Source organism: Alligator sinensis, unplaced genomic scaffold (assembly GCF_000455745.1).
Source record: "Alligator sinensis unplaced genomic scaffold, ASM45574v1 scaffold950_1, whole genome shotgun sequence".
Lineage (NCBI taxonomy): Eukaryota > Metazoa > Chordata > Crocodylia > Alligatoridae > Alligator > Alligator sinensis.
In genome coordinates this window covers 799,838-823,159 of record NW_005842331.1, presented here as the reverse complement: position 1 = coordinate 823,159, position 23,322 = coordinate 799,838, and the positions used below count along the sequence as shown (strand labels likewise).

The window sequence follows — 23,322 nt, the reverse complement described above, 5'->3', positions numbered from 1 at the left end:
ATGCTATATGCCAGCACTGTGTGTTTCTAGAATGTTTTTAAGGAAGTACAGAGCAGGCATACGAGAGAGCAGGGCAGGCGGCACCTCAGGGAATGAACGCACCGCAATCAAGCTTTGTTGCTGAGAACGTGAGCCATACCTTAAGTAGGCCCTGGACCTGACTTCAAGGGCCTGGAGCTCGGAAAAACATGCTGTATAAATAAAGGAACAATATGAGATAGCTCTGTCCTGAAGCCTGAGCTGTTTTAACCTAGTGCTGTGGGAAATAAAGTGGAAGAAATGCTGTTACTGTAAATTTGTGTTTCCATGAGGGATGATTCCCAGTGAGCCCACTGCTGCTATTTCTGCAATGAATGAGCTGACTCTCCAGAACTCACTCTAAATTGCAATGAACCCCCGGAAACCCAATGAGCTGCAGAATTCCAGAGGTATATACATTTGGCTGACAAAAAGACTTTACATGCCTAGCTTTACAATAACCTCCACCTCTCTATACTTTGTGTTAGAATTATTAGGCTTCTTAGTATTCAGCTACTACATAGGTTTTCTTGATGTCATAAACAGCATCTCTAATTATTGGCTTTTTACAACTAATATGAAGTTTTTTAAAAGACCATAAAACAAAACCAATTTCTATCCTGCAGTATCTTTGGGGTTCTAAAATGTTAACACAGGGTGCAGACAAAGGTGACATTTTTTGAGCAACCAGGCCCTTGAAAGTGCTCTGCAGCCATGCTATACCACAGCGCACAGCTACAGAGCACTTTTTAAATAGCCAATCATGTGAAAAATTAACCCTGGTTAAATCAGGTATTACATTAAGGCACTCAAAAGAAGAGTGCCTTAGGGAACTTGTGTTTCCTCCAGGGTAAATTTTTCATGTGGGGGCTGGGCTGGGCTGGGCTGTCCCCCTCTCCCCAGGGGTGGTAGGAGGAAAGAGGGAACTCCCGGCTGCTGAATGGCCAGAGCTGGGGGGAAGGTGACAGAGAATGGATCCCCCTCATCTCATGCCCCCACCCAGCTACCCTGGCTGGGGTACTGGGGGGAGCCAGGTCGGGCCCCTGAGGCAAGGGGTCTCCATTCCATGCCCCCCCAGATCTGGGCTGCTGAATGGCCAGAGTTGGGGGGCAGGGGTGTGTGGAACAGAGCCCCCTCACCTCATGGGTCTGCCCAGGCCCCCCCAATACTCCAGTTGGGGTAGCACAAGGCAAGGGGGCCCCATTTCCCACCCCTTTGCCCTCAGATCTGACCACTCAACAACCCAGAGCTCTGTGCTGGCTGCTCCCAGCTGCTGAATGGCCAAACCTGAGGGGGTGGGGGTTGGGAAATGGAGCTCCCTCGCCTTGGAGGCCTAACCTGGCTCCCCCCAATACCCCAGCCAGGGTAGCTGGGGGGCCATGAGGCAAAAGGAACCTGTTTCCTGCCTCCCCCCCTCACCTCTGGCCATTCAGCAGCTGGGAACGCCCTACCCTGCCCTGCCCTCCTGTCTTGCTGACAGCCCTAGAGCTGGGGTGGGGGGCTGGGGAGAAGGATGGTTTGGCAGCCTCCTAGGAGGCTGCTGGAGTGCCCCTACCTGTTGGCCTGGGCCTGTGTAGGCTGGCTCCAGCTCCTCACCCTCTCGCCACAACAGGTGAATGTCTGTTGGGTCGCGGGGGGATGGGAACACTAACTCATGGTGCTTTATGTACAGCAACATAAGTTAGAGCAGAACCCTAGCGTCTGTAGCCCTAACATCTGTCTAAACCCATAGAGCTCATGCCATCTGGTGGTATCTTACCCTAACAAGAATAGCGAGTTCAATAACATTCAGATGTCTGAAAACTTGGAAGTGGGGGGCGGAGAGGAAGAGTTAAGGTACATATGCACACAACTTAATTCTGCCCCTTCCCACCCCACTGCAGCTGGCTACAAACAATGAGTTTTATGCAAGCTCTTCACAGCTGCATTTATTGTGCTAGGTCTAGCTGTAATAAGTCATGAAGTCATTAGCTGGGGAAGACAGACAGTGCTCTTTGTATAATGTGATGTGATCTGGAAAGGCCAATGTATGACTGATCAAAATAACAGTGTCTATATACCTTGAGAGGCTCACTATATCTTGTTTTGGTGATGTGTTGTGTTGTTGTGTCAGTAGCAGGGTAAAGAGATCTTCTTGACAGAGAATGACAGCAGTTAGGTGGCGATGAGTGTGGTTTGTGGTTTCATGATGGGCAAATGGAAATATAATGTTAGATGGCCTTATGTACATAAGGGTGAAGGGCCTGTGAGATGGGTTGGACAGACTTCTGTACACTGTGTTATAGTGCAGGGGTGCTCAAGAAACATTGTCATCCAGCTCATGGGGCTTTCCATAAGTCTGGAAACTCGGCAGTGGAACAGCAGTGCCAGCAATTGCCACTCCCCTGCTACCAAATTTCCTGACTAGTGGGGAACCCTGCAGGACATGTTTCATGGCCCTGTGTGCTACATTGGGCACACAGAGCCTGGCAGAGACAACGCAAACCAAATCCCAGCATGCATTGGACCAGGTGGAGGCAGTCTGACCTGATCCTGGTACACACTGGGCCTGGTGGAGGCAGTGTAGGGCCCAATCCTGATGAGACAGCATGTGGGCTGATCCTGGCACCTGGGCCTAATCTAGCCCATGAAACAAAAAGGTAGAGCACCACTGTTATAGTGGAATGGGGATTGTGGTTATACTTTGAAAAGTTTGAAGTATGTAGTGTGATGAGGGCCAGTAAAAGGAATCACAGGCATGGCCTAGACCCCATAATCAAAGCAGTTTAATTAAAACAAGAGTTACAGTGACTTGAAGCATGTGAGGGACAACTGGTGGGTCCTTCTCCTCCACCTTTCTCTTTCAGTGACTCTCACAACTTATTCCCTATCTTGCTACCCTTTCCTGATCACTCTCCCCTTCTCATCCCATTTAGCCAGTAATATTTCAGAAGGCTTTAACATGTAAAACATTGTTCCTTGTTGGATGGTGCCTGCTGCTGCCTTGTACATGCAACTCAAGCAGCAGCTTGCTTACTGTATGGTTGCGTGCTTCCTTGATTATGTAGCCTGAGCTGTATACTGAGCCATGTGTCATGCCACATTATATGACCCATCCAGTTGGTCTCTCTTCTCCTGTTTTTTTCTCCAGTCATGGTCTTGATCTACTTAGTCATCCCCCTAAGCTTACCCTTTTCCACACCTCTATTAGCTCCTCCACCATCTCCATCATATAGAAGGGTGGCACGTGCATTAAGTTTGTATGCATTTTTAAAAGGTTTAAATCTAAGTTACCTTTACCCTTCTTGACCCCACACTAGCACAACAGAGGGGGTTGGAAGAGTTGCTTGTACCACACTAAGGGAGCATGGTCTTCCTAGATACCAGCACATACACAGAAGGCAGGGAGTAGAACTTAGGCTTTCCAGAAGAGCAAGGCCTTCAGAGATCCTGGATATGATAGTTGTGGAGATGGTTCCTGCCTGTCTATAGAGCTTAACTTTTTTTTGAATACCATGTTCAATATCATATAGCCCAACAGCACTTCCCCTAATGAGCAGAGGTTGCTCTGCACTAACTGGGGTAACCACTAAGTAACTCAAACCAGACTCTTTGAGCCTGTCTACACTACATTGGTGGTGGGTCCCTAAGAGGAGGAACCTGCCCACACAACCCCTATGCCCATGTCCGCTGAAAAGTCCAGAGCCAGAAATCAGAATATAAGAATTGCCATTTACTAGGTCAGACCATAGGTCCATCTTGCCCAGTATCCTGTGTCACAGTGGCAGGCAGTGGATGCTGAAAGAGAAAGTTCACAGGGTATGACCAGGGTTTTTTCTACTCTTCTTCTCTCACTTGCAGTTTCCAGCATTTAAGGTCTAGAAAGTTCAGATTCAGAAGCTGCGCCCCTAACTTTCATGTTCAATAGCTACTGATGTATCTTTCCTCCAAGAATTTGCCCCATCCCTTTCTGAATCTGGCCCAAATGTCAGCTTCCACAACATCTTGTAGTAATGAGTTCCACACTTGAATTACATACTGTGTGGGGGGAAAAACTACCTTTCTTTTGTTTGTTTTAAACATACTACCTACTAGTTTCATTTTATGACCCCCTAGGCCTTGTATTGTGAGAGGTAGTAAATAATAAACAAACTTTCTCTTCCCCATTCAGTATTTTGTAAAGCCTTATCGTGTCCCGCCAAAGCGTCTCTTTTATAAACTGAATAGAACTAGCCACTTTAGTCTCTCCTCGTATGAAAGCCCCTCCATACCATTAATCATCCTTGTTGCCCTTCTCTGTGCCTTCTTCCAGTTCTTCAGCCAGTAGGGCTGCCCCACACAACACCAGGGCCACTCTTGTGCTCTTGGTATACAGCAGGCCAGAGAGCAGGTGGGAGAGCAGCCTCACAGGTTCTGGTGCTGAGGCACGTAGATGGACTGATCTGGGTGGGCTAGGTGTTTTCAGACACTCCTCCTGTCCCAGGGGAGCGGGGGCACTGGGAGACCCCCGCGGCGGTCAAGGGGTCTGCTTACCTCCAGCAGGGCCGGAGGAGCCAAAGAAACCCCAGGCGCCGGTAGCGCCGGCGCGGGTCGTCAGCCGGGCGTTTATTCGGCTGCGGCTGAACGACGGGGGCGGGGCACGCCGGACGGGAGAAATAAATGGCGACCGTGCCGAGGCAGAGGGGCGGCTGAAGGGAGCGAGACAAGGCGCGGAGCCCCAACGAGCAGGGGATCAGCCGCCGCCTGCGGAGGACGGGGCAACGCCAGGTGGAGGCAGAGCAGGCTGCGAGCAACGCAGCGGAGCACCTGCGGAGTGCGGGGTGACGCCGAGCAGAGGTGGAGCAGGCTGCGAGCAGTGCAGCAGAGCAGGCTGCGGGCAACGCAGAGGAGCACCTGCGGAGTGCGGGGCGACGCCGAGCAGAGGTGGAGCAGGCTGCGAGCAGTGCAGCAGAGCAGGCTGCGAGCAACGCAGAGGAGCACCTGCGGAGTGCGGGGCAACGCCGAGCAGAGGTGGAGCAAGCTGCGAGCAGTGCAGCAGAGCAGGCTGCGAGCCACGCAGCGGAGCACCTGCGGAGTGCGGGGCGACGCCAAGCAGAGGCGGAATAGGCTGCGAGCAGCGCAGCAGGGTAGGCTGCGAGCAACGCAGCGGAGCACCTACGGAGTGCGGGACGACGCCGAGCAGAGGCGGAGCAGGCTGCGAGTCACACGGCAGAACCAGCTGGGAGCAACGCAGTGCAGCACCCGGGAGCGGGACAAGGAGGGGAGAGGTCAGCCTCGTGAAGGGGGCAGCTGCCAGCGGGGAACCTGCCACCCGAGACGGCCGGAGGGGCGACGACGGCGCCGAGAGTGGGGCCAACGATACTCCACGCTATAGAGCCGACGGCACGGGTAACTGGGGCGAGAACTATTGGGAGAGCAGAACAGACATCTGCAGCCCAAGAAAGGGGAGCGTAAGCTGGCATCCTTACGGGGAGAGGCACGACCGGTCCGAAGACCACTGGTAGTCACCAGCGGGTCCGAACCAAGAGAGCGCGAGGCAAGGACGGATTGGGGGCCAGAATAGGAAGACCTGAGGGGGCGTATGGCCGGGGTGTAGGGGAGGACGGAGCCCCGAGAGTTCCCGCGAGGAAGCACGCAAGCACCGGGGGATGCCCCGAGGGAAGACCCCCCACTGAAAGAGTCATCAAAGTCGTGGCAGGCGAGTTCTGGGGTCTCCCTTTATACCAGGCGGGGCAAAACCTGGGCACTACGAACGAAGCCCGGGTGTGCAAAACATCGGGTCCGGGCGAAGGCGGCGCGCGAACTCCTGGTGGAACAGAGGCGGGTACACCTCCTTACTGTCACTGAAATAGTACAGACAAGCCCTTTGGATCCCAATCGAAGCCATGGTTCAGTTCCTCGGCTATACACGAAAATATACAACACAGCAATGACAGGATCTGTTGCCTTTAAGAAACAGTTAGGGGAGAGTTATGGAGGGGAAAAAACTAAATCTCAGGACCCTCTGGCTCAAACGAGCCCACATGTAGCTAACCGACTCTTCCCTTCTACACTCTCCACAGCATATTTCAAGGCAATCAGAGTCCACACATGGATTTAAGAGTGCTTAGAAAGGCAATCTTCAAACAGAAAAGGGGTTCTTCAGAAAGATGTGAAATGACCTGTTAACTTCAGTGTGAAGTTCTCAGTGGAATGAAGACTCCCCATGGAGAGGAATTGTTCTGAGTTACACACTGCTCCACTCATCACCATGGGTGTTCTCGTCCTCCCAGCTCCCACCACCTTCAGGACCCAGTGTCTGAGAGCCTCTTATGTGCATCACATGCCCACTTTCCACCTCTCACCCAACTTTCAGCACAGTGGGCGCAGGCTCCCAGCACACTTTATTCTTCGGTCAGCACTCAGAAGCAGAGGATAGCTCACAGGGTGGGAACAGAGACTGCAGATCAGTCCACGATGAGGAGATAAATCCCTCACACACCAGCTTTCATGAAGGAGAACAACAATAGGGATTATATCCTCCCACAGAAAAGGGAACCCTTAAATCTTAATGGATACAGGTAAGGAGAATGTGGGACTGACAGGTCCCCCTTCTCCCTAATCCTGCCAGTTTACCTGTCTGCACACCACACACCGCCTCTGCCTTCTCAAACTGCTCCTAATTCCTATCCTTCCCTTTGACCTGCCCCCTTGTCCTCTTCCTACTCCTTGTGGGTTTTCTGCTATGCTCAGATTACAGTCTCCCCAAATAAAATAAATACATAAAAGCTTTTAGAGGCAGATTCTCCTCTCCTCCCCATCTAGATTTTTGTCACGGGTTCAAATTAATGCTAACTGAACAGAGAATAGCATCATGGTGGCTGCATACCTCCTTGAGCTATGCAACCCAAGGTGAAAACTGGACATGCTTCTGGCTACTCCCCGTGTGCATGTAGCATGTGATCTATCTGCATTAGAGTCACACATACACTGTGAGGCAAGCTCTTGCTCGACTATTCCTTCAGTGTTGTTTCTTGAAAGATGCCAAGGGGTGAATGGCAAGCTGCTGGAGAGCATTTTGGGCACAAACTGGGCCATGACCCCAGGTCTGGGGAGAGAGGGACAAACCACGCTAGAAAAAAAACTTAAGATCTATCAATCTCAAGAAAAGCTGTTGGGGGAAAGCAGGCGGTGAGGGGAAGGGGCCTGTATCTAAGCAACACCTTCCTGCAATGGAACCAAATCTGGAACAGCAACCCCAACCTGCACCACTAGGCAGACCTAATTAGAGAGCAAAGGTGGATTTTAGAGAATGAAGAATTGGCCTTTAAATAGAAATGGGCTCTCAACCTTAACTATTGCAGAGCTGGCACTTCACTCTAATGTAGCAAAGAAAAAGCAATTGGCTAGTCTGATTTAATCTCTTGGTCTAATTCAGTCCTCTGAAAGTGAACCAATGAATTTCAATGGGCTGTGTATCAGACCCCGGTGTAACCCCATTTCAACTGCTGAAGTACTATTGAGACATTACTGGATTAAGCAGTGATGAATGAATCCCTAGATTAATATCTCCCTTCTGGAAATATTTAGAGATACCCAGGTACAGTTAGCATTTTAGTTTTACCATGAGAAAATTCTGAGACATCACATAGCATGGCTAAATTAGTGGCTAAATTTTGTATACTTCCAGCAATACATAAAGGATACCTGCCCGCCTCACCTCCTTTCTCCCCAGCCCCCCACCAAGAAATGCAGAAATACTTTAGTGGAAACCCCACTCCTCTTTCCACCTGCCCCACCCTCTGAATAGCTCAATGCAATGATAATATGTCTAATCCATGACCTCTGCAGCACCCATTGACCAGGAACCATAATTTTTGTTGTAGTGACATCTTAAAATTGGTTGAAATTCAAACCTCCAAAATCCCATTGAGTTCCCACGTGGACAAAGTGTTCTTTGCAAGCAGCTCCCACTGCAGGATTGAGACTTAACTTCTCACTTAAGATTGCTTGTGTGCAAAGCTATGAATCCAAAAAATAAACAGCAGCAAAGCAGGGAAAGTGTTAAGAGATAGCAGCAAAGAATGTATTATGATGGTTAAGCACTAAACCAACAAGGTACTCAAGAGCAATTTGCCCTAGAGAACATTTGTCCATCATATTCCCTGCAGTAGGAGGGTAGGGTGAAACCAATGGTGGTTTTAGCTTTCCTGTGGCTTTCACAGTCAAGCTGTTCCCAAAGTTTATCAGTTTCTAAATGAAAAGTAAAAGTACTATGTTACATATTACAAGTTAAAAGCAAATCTTTTCCCCTTGCAGATTTTATACCTTACTAAAAATGAAGTAGTGCTTAGGTGTATTAGTGAAATACAGTTATTATTCCGGCTCATTTCACCAAGAACTTATCTGGAATCCAAGCACTAGAGAGCAAAGATTTAGAAGCAAGGTTTACAAAAAGCCCTCAGATGTGCAACTCCCTACACACAGCATCTTCCCTAAGCTTTTAAGTCTCCAGATAAAGAGGGACAAATCACCAAACATAATTCAGTAAGACGATTTCTGAAGAAGACTGTAATATAGTAGGGTAAATGCCTAAGGGGAAATAAGTAACTTGGGGGCCTAACTCCAGACACCTGAAAGGGATCTATTTTTTTCAGGAAATTGTGTCCTTTTAGGGCATCTCAAGTTGGGTACCAAAAAACGGAGGCATTCAATATCACTAAAAACTTTTGAAAAATGTTGTCTGTATAATGATTTATGAGGGGAGACATATGATGAAAGAGTGCATCTTCCTTATAAAATATTCTGTAATAACCATTATTCATTTAGGGCAGGAGTGCTCAACTCCTGGCCTATCAGCAAGATCTGGCCCCCAGAGCTGTGTCTTCTAGCCTGCAGGGCTCCCCACAGACAGGGCAGGAGACAAGCATGGGCGAACTAGGCAGCCACCTGGGGCCTGGACAGAAAGGGGGCCTGAAAATGGTGCAAATAATGATTATTATTATCATCATCATCTCTGGTGAAGGGTGGCCCAATACTAAATGTTCGCCTGGGGCCGCCAAGAGTCTAGGTACGGTGCTGCCCACAGATCTGTGGGGAGTCCTACAGGGGATGGTCCTGTGTGCTAGATGAAATGCACAGGGTGGTGGCAGGACCCAATCCTTGCAAGGCAGGGGAAGCATGGGACCCACAGGGCTGAGCAGGGGCAGCGTGATCTCTCCAGAGTCCGATCCCAACCGGATGGGGGCAGCATGGGACCTGGCCAGAACTGGGCTCTGGAAGCCCCACACTGTCCCCACCCAACCATAACTGGGCTCTGGCTGAGCAGAGGCAGAACAGGGCCTTGGGGCCTGGGCCTGGTATGCAGACTAATCCAGCCTGAAAACCAGCCCTGCTGCCATTCACCTGTCCATTGAGGCCAAAATGTGACTGATTTAGGGACAAATAGGAAGCCACATACTGAGAATTTCAGATGGATTTACTAATTTTCTGTGTGCAATGCAAACTTCAGCCCATTACAATATAATGTAAATATTAGAGGTGCACCAATAAATCAGTCCATATTGGATCATCACCAATAAAAGCAAAATTGACGTTATCAGCAACTGGCTTTTTTTGGGCGATGTGGCTGATAATGTCACTGATAAATGCCCTGTGCATGCATGCAGCCACAGTATGCATGCAGCCAGGAGTGCCGCTAGACAGCTTGGAGTGCAGAGTCTAGCCAGTAAGCCTGGTGGGGGGGGGAAGGAATGTGGGGAGGCAGGTCAAGGCCTCCATGGCGAGGGAGGGAATGGGACAGGCGGCTCATCCAGGAGGCGCAGAGGCAGAAGGAGGGGGTGCTCCCACCTCTGTGTGCACCCCCGGGGAAGGTAGGGGGCATGTGGCCCCCGGATTAGTGCATGGGGCAAGGGCAGGCTGTTCACTGTGGGCTCAGGGCTGGGGGTGGTGCCGACCTCTTCCCAGTGTGGGGGTTGGGTCAGAGCTGCACTCAGGGTGGCCGAGGGCAGAGCAGATTGAAGCAGCGCTGAGGGGGGGGTGATAGGGGAGCTACCCCCACCAGGAAGAGACCAGTGCAGCCCCTGGCCCCGAGCCTGCATTGAACAGCCCACCCTTGCCCCGCACATAAATCCAGGGGGCACATCCTCCCCATGCCTCCCCCGGAGGTGCACACAGAGGCGGGAGCCACAGCCATGTGCCTCCTAGATGAGCCCATGGCTCTGTTCCGCACCCCACCCCACCCTGGCTGGGCAGTGCCTGGCCTTGCCCCTGCCCTGCTCCCTCCCTCACCGCAGGGTCCTCGATCTGCCCCCCCACGCCTCTTCCCTCCCCCTCCCCCATGCTCCTTCTCCCCCACAGACTTACCAGCTGGATGTTGCTCTCTAAGCTGCGGGACTGCATATTGGCTATCAGATCGGTATCAGCAGATAAGCCTGGTTAATAATCAGCCATTGTTATCAGCCAAAAAAAATCTTTATCGGTGTACGCCTAGTAAATACCACAACACTGAGAGTTGTTCAGTTGTTTTTTTTACTCTTTAAGATGCATTGCAAAACTGTGGTTCTGCCTATAAGGGAGAAATGAAGAAAGATCTGACAGCTGCCCTAATTCCCACCTCTTGCTGGCAGTGCCCAGAGGAGATGGCATAAGAATCTCCCATAGGAACGTATACTTACAACAGAATCCAACACTGGTGGTTTATTCCATGCTCAGTCCCCAAGTTAATTGTTTTGTTATTTCTTTGCTTTCCATCAGCATGCAAATGTAAAACATGAGTAAGAACATGTGAACAGGTACTTATTTCTCATTTTCCTATATAGATGGTGCACTCAAGACCCAATGCCAATCAAAAAATTATGCATAATAGAATAAGAAACACACACACAAGGGACCAAATATGCAGTCAGGCCCTTGGACTGCCTAAGCGCCATAGGCATTTGTGCCTGCAAAGGTGTAATTACTGGATCCAGTCCAAAAAAGACTGAATACCCTCGGCTCTCAATGACTTCTAAAAGATTTTGTCTATCTGGAGTTAGCCCCGATTCAACCAGGAATAGGTGTACTTCAACTGAAGGTCACTTGCAGCATAGGCAAAGAAAGGGGGAAATTGAACTCCCATTGAGCAAACTTCATTTCTTAAAAGGATGAAAGTTGAAAATTGTTTCTCTTTTAACCAGCATTTCATTTTATATTGATGCCATCAAACTGGGTGCTGGCCACTGCCACTAAAAGCCAAATACAGATGAAATACTCAATACCTCTCAGAATATTCTTAAATCCTTGCAAGATCAGAGTAATTTGGAATTAAAATTTCTCTATTTTGAAGGTGCAAGCAGATGCTTAATCATTAATTGCTTCTGCAATATCATAGGCAAAACATTCTGTGTGCACTAAAACATTTATCCTTAATGAAAATCTAAGGATTGTGTCTGCAGATGCAGTATATGAACCCATATACTTGACAAAGTTTTCTATTACATTCTATGCAGAACAAAAGCACCAAAATCCTAGCCTTAATGTAATGTTAGATCTGGGGAATCAGCCTCAAAAGAATCCCAAAAGTTTAGGTTTCACACTCAGACATAACTCTACTCCCAGTGGGTTTGCCTTCAATTTTGACCTCCTCCTATCACTGAGTATTGTTCATCAGATAAAGTGACATGCAGTGAAAACTGGGATTTCTTCACACATTCTTTCAAAAATGCTCTTCCTCAACCTAACTCACCTCTCCCCTCATTGTTCTCTCTCCCCATCCATTCTGATTGTCACAGTCCTGCATCCAAGGTTCATTTTTTTTTGTGCTCTGTGATGCACTCACACCACATTCAGTGAGAAAAATTTACTGGACACAAAGAATTACCAGGGCAGGAAGAGGCAATAGCATTTGTAGATTCCACCCAGAGGTTACCATTTATCTGCAGGTAAAGGTGGGATCTCCAGAAAAGATTCAATGAGGCCTGAAGGCATGTGACCAGAACAGGAAGGATGACAGAATGGGAGGACTGTGTCCTCAAGTAATACAGCAGCACAGGTGGTTGTCCAACATGCCACAGGCCAATTTCCGGATGTATCTGGCTTCCTAATTTATTGTCATGATGCCTAAGCCATGCCCACTGCAATGTAACTCAAGAAGAAGTATAGCATCCTATGCCCAGGGCTTCTTTGTTCCTCTCTAGGTTCTGGCACCAGAAATATACAATGAATCAGCTGTGCCACTTACTACTTACTGACTTATTGTATAGGTCAAGCTCCCCTATGAAGCCAAAATATCAAGAATCCTACCTTGGCCTTTGCCCTGAGAATCCCTTGGTAAACATTAGTGATCACTAAATCTCAGACAGACTTTGCTGTTAGCATGAAAAAGAAATTCAAATTTATCTCTATTCATGGTTTTGAAATGGCAGTAACTTGCACAGACACATAAATAAATCATATCACGGCAGCTATTGAAAGATACAATCTCCTCTGCGTTCCTAGAATAATGTAAAAATTCCCACTCAGATCCCTTAGTAAACAAACTAGTAGAAACAGGATGATCATAGATTACATCTACTAGACTTAAATGCAGATGTTCAGTATTTTAAAGCTGCTAAATGGAATTGCACAAAACAGCATTCAACAACAGCAAAATAATTTCCCCTTACTTTCTCCGACTTTTTAATTATATTTTGAAAATTGTGTAAAAGAAGAGCCTCTTTGGTTATACAAATGAATAGTAGCATGTGTCTCCTTTATCACAAAATTTACCCCAGAAACCATTGCCCTCGATAAGACATTTTTCAACACCTCCAGGGACGACAGAGAAAAAAACAGAAACTGTTTTCTATGTGTATGAGAATCAGTCCCCAGTTAGATGTAATTGCATAAACTGGCTTAAGGCTGAAAGTTCTTCTTGCATATTTGCATGTAATTGCCTGCTCCCCTCTCATCTTCCAAGCATTCACTGTCTGCAAGAGCAAACATTTGTTGGTTCGGGAGGGCCAGTTTAACTCATGGCGCTTTCTATGAAGTGCCATGAGTTAGACCAGGAAGCTGCATGCCTGTCAGTGCCTATAAATACACTCTTAATTGCTTTGACTGGATACAGTCTGGTCTCCTTTGGAAAGGGATATTTTCCAGGGAAATTTAGAATGTATCGAGTTTTTACAAAGCTTTATTAAGTTTGGATCTGGATTCAGCAAGGCACATAAGCATATGCTTAACTAAGCACATGAATAGCTCTATTTTAAGCACATGCTTAAGAACTTTGCTAGAAAAGGGCCAGAGACGGGAGCCCCTCTGTTCAGGTGTTACATAAGGAGCAATTTGTCCTCCCAAATTAAATATGAATATCCAAAATTATGAAGGAGGATATTGCATCTTATCATAATGATTGCCAAAAAAGAGTCTCCTCTAGATCAAGTGATAGAAAGATTATTTGGGCCTTGTACTCTAGGGGCACCCAGAACTCTTAGTAACTCAGTAGCTCAGTTCTGGATGAAGCTCAGACACAGGAGACCCTGGTTTCCCTGTAGTTCTTCATTCCATTAAAACTAGTTTCTTTCCTCAGATTAGAATTCTGGCCAGAGCTTGGTAGCATAAAAGGAAAACAAACATTTCCTAGACCAGCAAACAAATTTCCATACTCATCTGTCCATTCACATCTGAAGTACATGAAAGATTGGAAGTGGAAGTATGGCAAGGAATTGAAGCTCCTTTATTTGTCAGAAATGAGAGGGAAGAAAGGGTGTCCACAATTATTGAAAGTTTGAGGCATCAGTACTAAAGCCTCTGCTAGATAGCCACAATGCAAACTGAGATCATGATTGCACTGTGATGAACCTGCCTTCCAACTCTGTGTACCCTGGGTCATCAAGCCTCATCATTTTACCTTGAGAAAGAAAAAAAAGTGTTGTGTGTTCTCAAAATTGATATTCTTTCATCATTATCACAGAGGTTGGTATATATTTCAATTTTCCTTAGAATGACTTAAAAGCTCTTAAAAAGGGCACACTACAGCATTTGGCCATTCTTTATAGTTCAGTGCTAACTTATATGCTCCAGATTCCTTGTAGATACCTGATATTATAAGGCCAATGATTAACGTAAATGATACAGGGTAGGTTCATAAGATCAGGTCCATGGCAGGTATAAATTCATTTCTATGGAGCTCAACCTGTTTGAACCTGCTGAGGATTTGGCTCATCTATTTCAATCAGTAATTCCTGCAGCAAAACCATGTTTCTTGGGACAGCTAGGTACCAGGCCAAAACATAGGAAATGATCACAGGAATAATGTAAAGAAAGTGGCCAAAGAGCTTCCTGCACACAGAATAAGTGAAAACATTTTATCTTATGCTCTGTCACTTTTAAAGCCTCCTAAAGTTTATATTAAACTGTTCCAACATTCAGCTCCCTTACACCAAATAAACCCAGTGCATTGTAAAATTGTAGAATTACAGTCGTTCATTAGCATTATATACTGGACAGCTCCATTTTCATTCCATTTCAAGCAAATGCGAAAAGTTTTTTACTCCCCATTTGACATCTATTTTTGTAGAGGCCAACGTCATTATTATTATTACAGCATCTGTGGTTCTGGCTGCATTTTAATCAGAGGTGATCTCTTATTTAATTATGGAACAGAACATGAAGGTATAACAGGTCACCCCTATATAAGCACAGTGCAAACTTAAGACACTCTAAAGCTGTCATTTGTTTCATAGCTTCTACTTCTAAAGAAGTTTCTACCTGGAAAACTGATTAGCTGGGGAAATGGCTAGCTCAAAAAGTTCTAACTACAAAGAACTTTGAAAAGATGCTGCAGTTGTGTTACTATAAAATCTACAGCTGCCATTCAAAGATCTTCTCCCTTCCCCTGGAGCAAAAGCTACAAGAATTTTGTAACTATGCTGGTAACCAAACAGTGGCACTGAGAGAGCTAAGACTGAGAAGAGCTTTGAGCTTTTTCACACCAAACTGGTAGAAAAATTAGTGTCAGAGCTGATGTTCTCAGTCTCTTCTCTTGTGACCAACGCTGGTGTAGTTTCAGCTATGAGTAATATACAAGAGGATACCAAGTAATAAATAAAAGAAAATATCACAAAGAGAAGTAGAAAAATTATCTAGAACAACAGGCAGTATAGACAATGTTTTTCTGGGCCAGACATTGCTTATTAATATAACAATATTTTAAAAAGAGATAAGCAATCTCGCTGTAGCTTTAACTTGCCTCTGTATGTCACACAGCTTCCTTTCCCATGCTTTTCCTATAATGTTATGTACAGTCAAACCTGATAATATCACTCTTCTTCCTATCACACTCCACTTAGTACCACAGCTTTCACCATCAACGATTGGCTTCCATATGTAAAAATACACAGAAAACCCTCCATTTATTGTCACTCCAGACATTGTCACAAACCACTCAACATCAGCTTAAGTCATCTCTGCTGGAAAATGTACCTCTTAATATCAGAATCATCAACGGCTATTCCAAGATTGAATTGGTTAGCAGACCATTATCAGCAAAGTTATTTGCCTTTTTGAAGAAACTGATGTAGAAAGACAAAACATTTAACAAAAAGGCTCAGAAAATGGGTGAAGTTCAGGTGAAGCAGCACTGGGTAGGGAAGGGGCGTTAAAAGGGTTTCAGCACTCTTAGCTTTTTGTGCAGCAATATAGGCTCTCTTCCCCTCAACTGATCAGTCTATAATTTTTTACCACAGCATTATATTTATGGTTTTTACATCATTTCCTCTGCTACATATTAAACAGATGCCCCAGTTGGACGCTGCACAAGCTCACAGAAATATACAAAGGCACAGAGCAGAAATTTTAGCTCTTCCAAATTCAGAGCTATGCCACCACCCTCCACAAAGTGATTGGAACTCAAGTGGGTGTGAGTTGTGCAGATACCTGGGCACAATACACACTCAGAATAAAAGCTGTCTTTTAGCACTTGAGAGCATCTTGTGAAATTGCTCCTTAATCTCATGCCTCCACCTGATGCACAACCCCTGCTGTTGTCAGCTCTCACAAGCTTCTTTCAGTCCAGTGCACACGGTATTATCAAGGTTTGACAAAAGCACAGCAATGACACTACACATACTGCTTCTCTGCATACTGCTTTAGCTCTACTCATTACCAGTCCATTACCTCCAGTACTGCAGAGCCTAACTGTGAGGCCTTTTACTGAGGTTACAGATTTATGTAGATCTTGCACAATATACCATTGTATTTGGATGTACAGTCCAATTTTCCTATTATGAATGTCAGCCCTACATAATGGCAATGGTTATCCACTGTGTTCCCATAACTATGACATCATCTACAGACTGCAATTAAGGGAACAGCCATGCCTACCTCACTGATTGCTTTCCTGTAACCATGGATTCCTGATTAAGATAAACATGCAGTGGAAACGAAGTATATTCCACATTATTTACAGGTGCCTAGTACATGGGAGATGTATATTTTCAGATCTTATCATACATTTTCAAATTGGCCTTACAAGACAGATTTTACATTACACTGGTTTATCACAATATATGAGATGCTGGTGCAGTGCTTTATGTCAGATGAGTACCAATGAAAAGCAGTCCAAAAATAAAACGGGATTTGAAAAGAATATATCATCAATGAAAAGAGAGGACACTCACCTGGACTTATGTTGCTTGTATGTATCTTTCAATGTGCCTTGGGAAAACCTGGTTGGGAAGGAGAAGGGAATATTATCCAAAATTTGGCATTACAAAATGAAAATGCTATAAGAGAACAAAAATAATACATATTTCAGACATGAAAAGAATGCCTAGAAAGTAATCTCAAATTCCACAGGCACAATAAATACCATTCCTAAAAAGGAATTTAGCCCACAGAAGGTCAAACATTTGAGGATAATTATTGTTATTCAGAGAAGAGGTCCCATGGAGATAAATCACAATTTACCATATTATGATGTATTATATTAAAAGGGCCTTATAGTTCAGCCTCCATTTAAAGCAGGGGTGGGAAACTATTTGGACCCGAGGGTCACTTAGGGAGTTTTGGTGAGCTGTCATGGGCTGGGTCTGCACTATCCCAGACCCCAACAGCTCACCAAAACTCTCTTAAGTGGCTCTGCTCAGTGCTCAGCTGGGATGGGGCTGCAAGAGAGTGGGGACCAGCATCCGGGAGCAAGACGTGCAAGCAAGGCCAGGATCACAGGGTCAGGTCTCAGGGTGCTGACAGCGTGGGGCCAGGGCCTGGAGCAGAGCCATGATCCGCTCCCCACATATCCCTGTGACAGGCACCAGTTCTGCGGGCAGGGATGTGCAGGGAGCAGGACACAGCTCTGAGCCAGGCCCTGGCCTTGCACTGTCACCTCCCCATGATCCTTGGGTCCCCATGGAGATGGGCCGGGACTCATGCACGCAAGGCATGCAATCAGAATGGGGCCGGGAGCAGGCAGGAAGCTGCATCCAGGAGTGGGATAAGTGGATGGGGCCAGGATCTTGGGGTGGTGACAGCATGGGACTGGGTCCTGGGGCAGAGCCACAATCTGCTCCCGCATGCCCCTGCCCACAGAACCAGCACCCATTGCAGGGACATACAGGGAATGGATCACAGCTCTTCCCTGAGCCCTGGCCCCACACTGTCACTGCCCCAAGATCCCACCCTGTGATCCCAGGCCAGCCCACTCATACCACTCCTGGATACTGCTCCTCGTTCTCCCACCGCCTCATCCCATCTACCCAGCTGAACACCCTACCTGTGTGGATCCTTGGTGGTGGGTGCCAGGTGGACAGGCAGGGGTGTCCAAGCAGCAGAGCCAGTCCAGCACTGGTGGCAGATGGAAGAATCTGCCACTGCCAGGTTGCCAAGGAACAAGTCTAGCAGCCCTGCTGTGCACCAGGGGGTGGCAGAACCAGCTGCAAACACCCTGGCATGAGCTGCCCCCCAAGCCTGGGCCAGGCAGGGCCAAGAGACCCATCGTGAGGCAGACAAAATTCCTTGACAAGCTGGATCTGGCCCACGGGCCATATTTTGCCCACCCCTGATTGAAAGGGTAACCCCGTTTATGTTCTTCCCTGCATACTGTAGCTGCCATGCTGGATTGCAACAACACTCTTAAGAAAGCCACCAAAAGGCCATCCCCTTTTGAACAGTTCCTTCCTGGTGCATGAAATGGAGGCTGGGATACAGACAGAGCTACTGACTCAAAACATTTTGCTGCCATCAGTCCTTCTGCCATGACTGAATCCTAGAAAATCCCAGTATAAGAAGCAGGAAAAAGTAATACAGACTGCTTTTAAGACACATACTCTAATGAAGGCAGGGGGATTGCCTTGTGACCAAAATTAGAAGTCTAAGCAGGAAGGGGGTCCTAGTCCCTTTGAAAGACAGTAACCAAACCCTAAAACACACTCTGGAAGGATGAGGGGGTCTGTGGAAGTGAACTACCTTCATGGATTTTGCTTTTAGATCTCTCAGTATCTTGTGCTGCTGATTTAAGTAAATATGTTTAAGTACCTTTGCATGGTCCTTGGAAGGTATATATAAAAGTTTACTTAGCCAGTGAACACTGAGGGAGAACACATCTGAGCAAATGGAAGAGCTTAGGAAGGATGTGGAACTGCTTCTAAGGTCAATGTCACTGGACTACAATGTCTGTACTCCTCAAATGGGCCAGATACAGGGTCTATGCTTGCCGACTGTGCCTGAGACCCAGAGGAAGATCCAAGAGTTGGATCCTTTTGCAACAGACTGGTAGCCATTTAGAGAGTAAGATTGCACTAGTTTGTGAAGAATAATGTTGTCTTTTGCCCAAATGGAGCCTAAGTGTCCTGTTTTGGTGATTGGAGGGAAAGGCAGGGGAGGGGTGTTACATCAGCTCTGATATAGACCCTGCTGTATTGCAGGATCTCCTGGACCCAGATTGATTGAAACACCAGGAAAAGGACTCTGGAGATGACAGCTTGGTTAAGGGGAAGATAGATCACTAGTAAAACAAGAACAACAATGCAGAAACAGGGCCATCATAGATAATGTTCATCAATAAAGCTTACAACCCCCACATCTACCATCATGTCTTTGGTTCATCAAAAGATCTGTCTGGCCACTGGCTCAGATAGAGTACTGCTGTCCAATTCACAACAGTGTAGAGCAACAAAAAGACCAAAGTATTTCATCATTCCAGTCACAATGCTCTGATTAAGAATCTATAAAATTCCTCCCTGAAACTGTTTCCAAGATGGTAAGTCAGAAATACCAGCTGATGATCGCATCTGGCAAAGGAGTGTCTTTATTAACTGCCACTGCTCTCCTGATGCCTGATGAAACCTCAAGCCCATCGTAACCCTGGCCACCTGCAAAAACAAAGCCTTTATTGGTGGCTACTGCTGCAATGTTTTATGTTCCGTATTTCCACTCTGGCCTTGGGCAGGTGTGTAGAAACCCAAGCCATGAGCTTTCAAAGCAATGGGCAAAGTAATCTCTGATAAAACACACTTTCACTTGTGTTAGTTGCCTCTCTTTCTCTCATCAGCCCTTGTGTTCATTTCATCTGCCTCTTGGATGTTATTTTCAAGCTGTCAGGCCCTTGGGTCAGGGCCTGTTGTCTGCTTTATATTTGTACAGCTCCTAGCACAATGGGGCTGGACATGTTTAAGTTCTCTACATGCTACTGCAATGTTTTTGGGCACTGCAGCAGCTTGGTATTCCCCTACAGAGAAACTAGTGACAGTACCCAGGGTACTTTTCTTACAAAGACTGGGATCTTCAAAGCTACCTGGATCATTCATATACCCAATTCCAAACGATTTCTCAATCACCAAGGAGACTTTGGAATTTCATCGAAAATACTGTTTATTTCAAAAAAAGGAGGTCAAAGTGGCATGCTGGCAATACCACTCTCCAGCCCTTCACTTAAGAAAATACCAGTAACAGCTCTTTTGTTTAACAAATATTTCAAAAGACCCTGCACTCTTTAAACCAAGAAGCTGCTCTAGCACACTGTTACTTTCTTCTGCTCAGGTTCCTGGGAGACCGGTGGATCCACAACTTGAGCATTGCAATAACACCTCTGCCCAATAATCATCGTTATTAATGCAGGGAGAGAATTCAGCAAAGAGTCTACCATTAAGAATCCTTGCTGCTCACAATTTCTGGACCATCACGGCTACAGCATCACTCTTACACTATATGCAATACACAATATGCAAAACAATGCTAAAGCAACAGTAACAGAAGGGGGAAAGGTGTTGGTTTGGGGAGGAGGGTTGGGGAGGAGTATTGCCAAACCCAGTAGTAGAGAGTAGGAGAAATGACTGTTTCATGAGATAGCCTCAAATTATAGAGCAACTATAATGTGGAATAAAGAAGTGCTGTCACAGAGGCTTCCCCAATACAACTAAAACATGTATTGGCACTGCAAGATTGATAAATCTGCACCTTCTACCTTTTTAATCCTCAATACGTTCATTTTCACACTATGATGGAGCTTCTCCTACCATATACCCCTATGCCCACACAACTGCCAGCAAGTTAGACTTGAAACCCACCTCTTCATTCTAGCTAGTGTAAAAATAACTGTATTGATTAAATATTGAATAGACATTACCTGCACTTTATTGTTTGTTTTTGCCATTCTGTTTTTATTGTTTTATTACCCTCTAAAATGCCTGAACATAAATGACATACTTATTTGCTTTGCCCTTTCTTATTCAGCAAATATTAGGTTTTCTAATATAGCCAGTGCTTTAAGTCATCTGTTTTTATACAGGTCCCATCTGAATGTAGGATACTGTTCTGTTCTTAATTTCTTAATATCCATAGCAGGTGCTAAAACCATAGATGCAAAAATATAATTATACTCTGATATTATAACCCATTGAATTCAAACTGTTGGAGCAGGGGGAGGGTTGTATTTATACTAAATGGCAGTGGCCCCTTAAAGAATATTAGGGAATGTAATTTACTGGAGATGAGGGAGTTGATATGCTACCCTTTGCCCTCTAGAAGCCTGGATTCAAATCCATATCCCTGGTCACAAAGGAAAATTAGCTTAGTCCCAATGAACATTATTATGCCTCAAAAGGAACATTAGCTATACAGACTCTGCATAGTTGGGAACCTTGGCTTGGGACTGTAATGAAAAGGTCAGGATAGACTAATAGTAGCGCTGTGCGAAGCTTTGGTAGCCAATTCGATTCAGAGGAGATTTGGCTCAAGCTAGCGGCCAAATCTCTGAATCCGAATCAAATCAGGAAATCCATTAATCTCTCCAAATTTGATTCAGAGAGATTTGGAGAGATTTGGAAATTTGGCCACAGACTGTACAGGCAGGCACTAGGCAGTGCTGGTGAGAGCAGCTGGGGGAGCCTCCGGACGAGCCCCAGCTTGAGCTGGCAGCCCCAGAAGAAGCCGTGGCTGGTCCAGCTGCTCCCCCAGCTACCCCCCTGCTGGGGCAAGGCAGGCAGTGCTGACAGCTGCAGAAGAAGCCACAGGGTCTGGGGGAAATGATCAGAGAGCTGGGGGAGCGAGTGGGAGCTGGGGGATCATACCGGGACCTGGGGGGAAGCCCCTGTTCATTCCCCCAGTCCCTAATCATTCCCCCCAGCTCCCAGTTTGATTCCCCAGATCCTGGTTCAATCCCCCAGCTCCCAAATCATTCCCCCAGGTCCCGTGGCTTCTCCCAGGGATGCCAGCACTGCCTGCCTCACCCTGGCAGGGGGGCAGCCAGGAGAGCAGCCAGACGAGCTGGGGGAATGATTGGGGAGCCCCACAATGAGCATGGACGTCTGGTATGTGGCGTCGCAGACCCATCTATGGTGCCATACACTGGACATGCAGGTGTTTCTTGCGCTGCTACTTTGCAGCAAGGGAGCCGTGGCAGAAGGGAGGGGGAGGTTGACTCCGGGAGATCCCAGGGTCAAAAAAAATCCATGCCAAAAAAAAGTGGGATCACGCATGTGGTGGCAGCGCACAGCACACAAAACCACAGCCTGGCCAGCTGGAGCTACACTCCAGCTGCTGGCCACACTTCCTGCTGCAGGAGTGGCATGGCTGCAGCTCCCTGAGGCCCCCCAGGATGCCAAACAAGGTTGCTGGGGCAGCACAATTGCTGGCCCCAGCCTCCCCTACTCCACCCGGGGTAACCTGCCACATGCCAAAGCATGCATGGCATGGGCATTCCCCTGGGAAACACAATTTCTTACTCATCTGGACATGCCCATGAGGTGCTAATCTACCATGCCTTCTGACTGACTTCAGACTAAAATGGCTAAGTACCTCTCTCTGCTCATTGGGACTTAAATACCAGGGGCTATATCATGGTAGAACTGAGGAAACCTGGACTGTATGAAAGGAACTAGAGACAGGGATCAAGAGAGTTGGTCTAATTTCTCAGTTGCCACCTACTTCCTTGGACAGGTTATTTAGCATCCTTGTCCTTGTCTCGGCCAGGATTTGGCAGGGATTAGATAACATACATTAACAACCTACTGTAGAGTGTCTTTATCAAGTGATAAAATGGTCCAGGCTGTTAACAGAGTCTTGGTAACACCTTCAAAATCCTAGTCTAAGAAAGGCCTTGGTTATCTTGGTTCCCCATCTCTGAAATAGGGATAACAAGGCTTCCCTGTGTCAAAAGGACGAAGAACATCTGCATTGACTACCTTTCTTGCATGCATACCGGCCTCTGGCTTCTCTACTATTCATTCCATCCAGGAAGAGCACACACCAACTGCAGATACTTCCTCAGCCTGACAAAGGGTTTTTAAACCCAAAAGCTTGCTAAGAAATTTGTTTCCAACTATTCAAGTTGGTCTAACAAAAGATATCAGATTCACCCAAAGAACCTTGTCTGCCTTGATGTCCTTAGACTAACACAGACAGCTACAACCTACACCCCTAAAAGGGTAAAGATATATTCATTTGTATATTCATGATACACAGTCTCCCAGTTAGTCTCTAAGGTGCCACCCCTGCTCTGCCTTCTGCTTGACTTCAGGCTAACATAGCTAACTACCTCTCCCTACTCATGATACAGAAATACAGTAGTGTTGGGTGCCACATAAGTATGTAGATCAGTAGATGCATTGTGAACGGGAAAAACGCACAGAGTCTGGGACACTACTGTTATCACTAATCCTAGATATCAGTCCTTTATTTCTATAACCATTGCATCACAATGGCAAGACAAAGAAACAGGGAGAAATAAAGGACTGAATGAACTAATTCCTCATACATAATTAACTAGGCAAGATAACACATTCCACAGCAAATCCTGCTACAACCAGCAATTTTCCAAAACATGTACCACAGGTTGGTAGACCAAGGGCTGGAAAAGCCTTCCTTTCAGACAGGATGATTCAGATTTCTGGC

General features: G+C 46.5%; 1 protein-coding gene across 1 annotated transcript in view; it reads right to left on the bottom strand.

The window, feature by feature from the left end:
- Positions 1-23,322, bottom strand: part of TSPAN4 (tetraspanin 4) — an 857,269-nt gene that overhangs the window by 443,994 nt on the left and 389,953 nt on the right. The window contains 1 exon segment of the mRNA XM_006039403.3: positions 16,617-16,664. Within this exon segment, the coding sequence (XP_006039465.2) occupies positions 16,617-16,664 (48 nt within the window).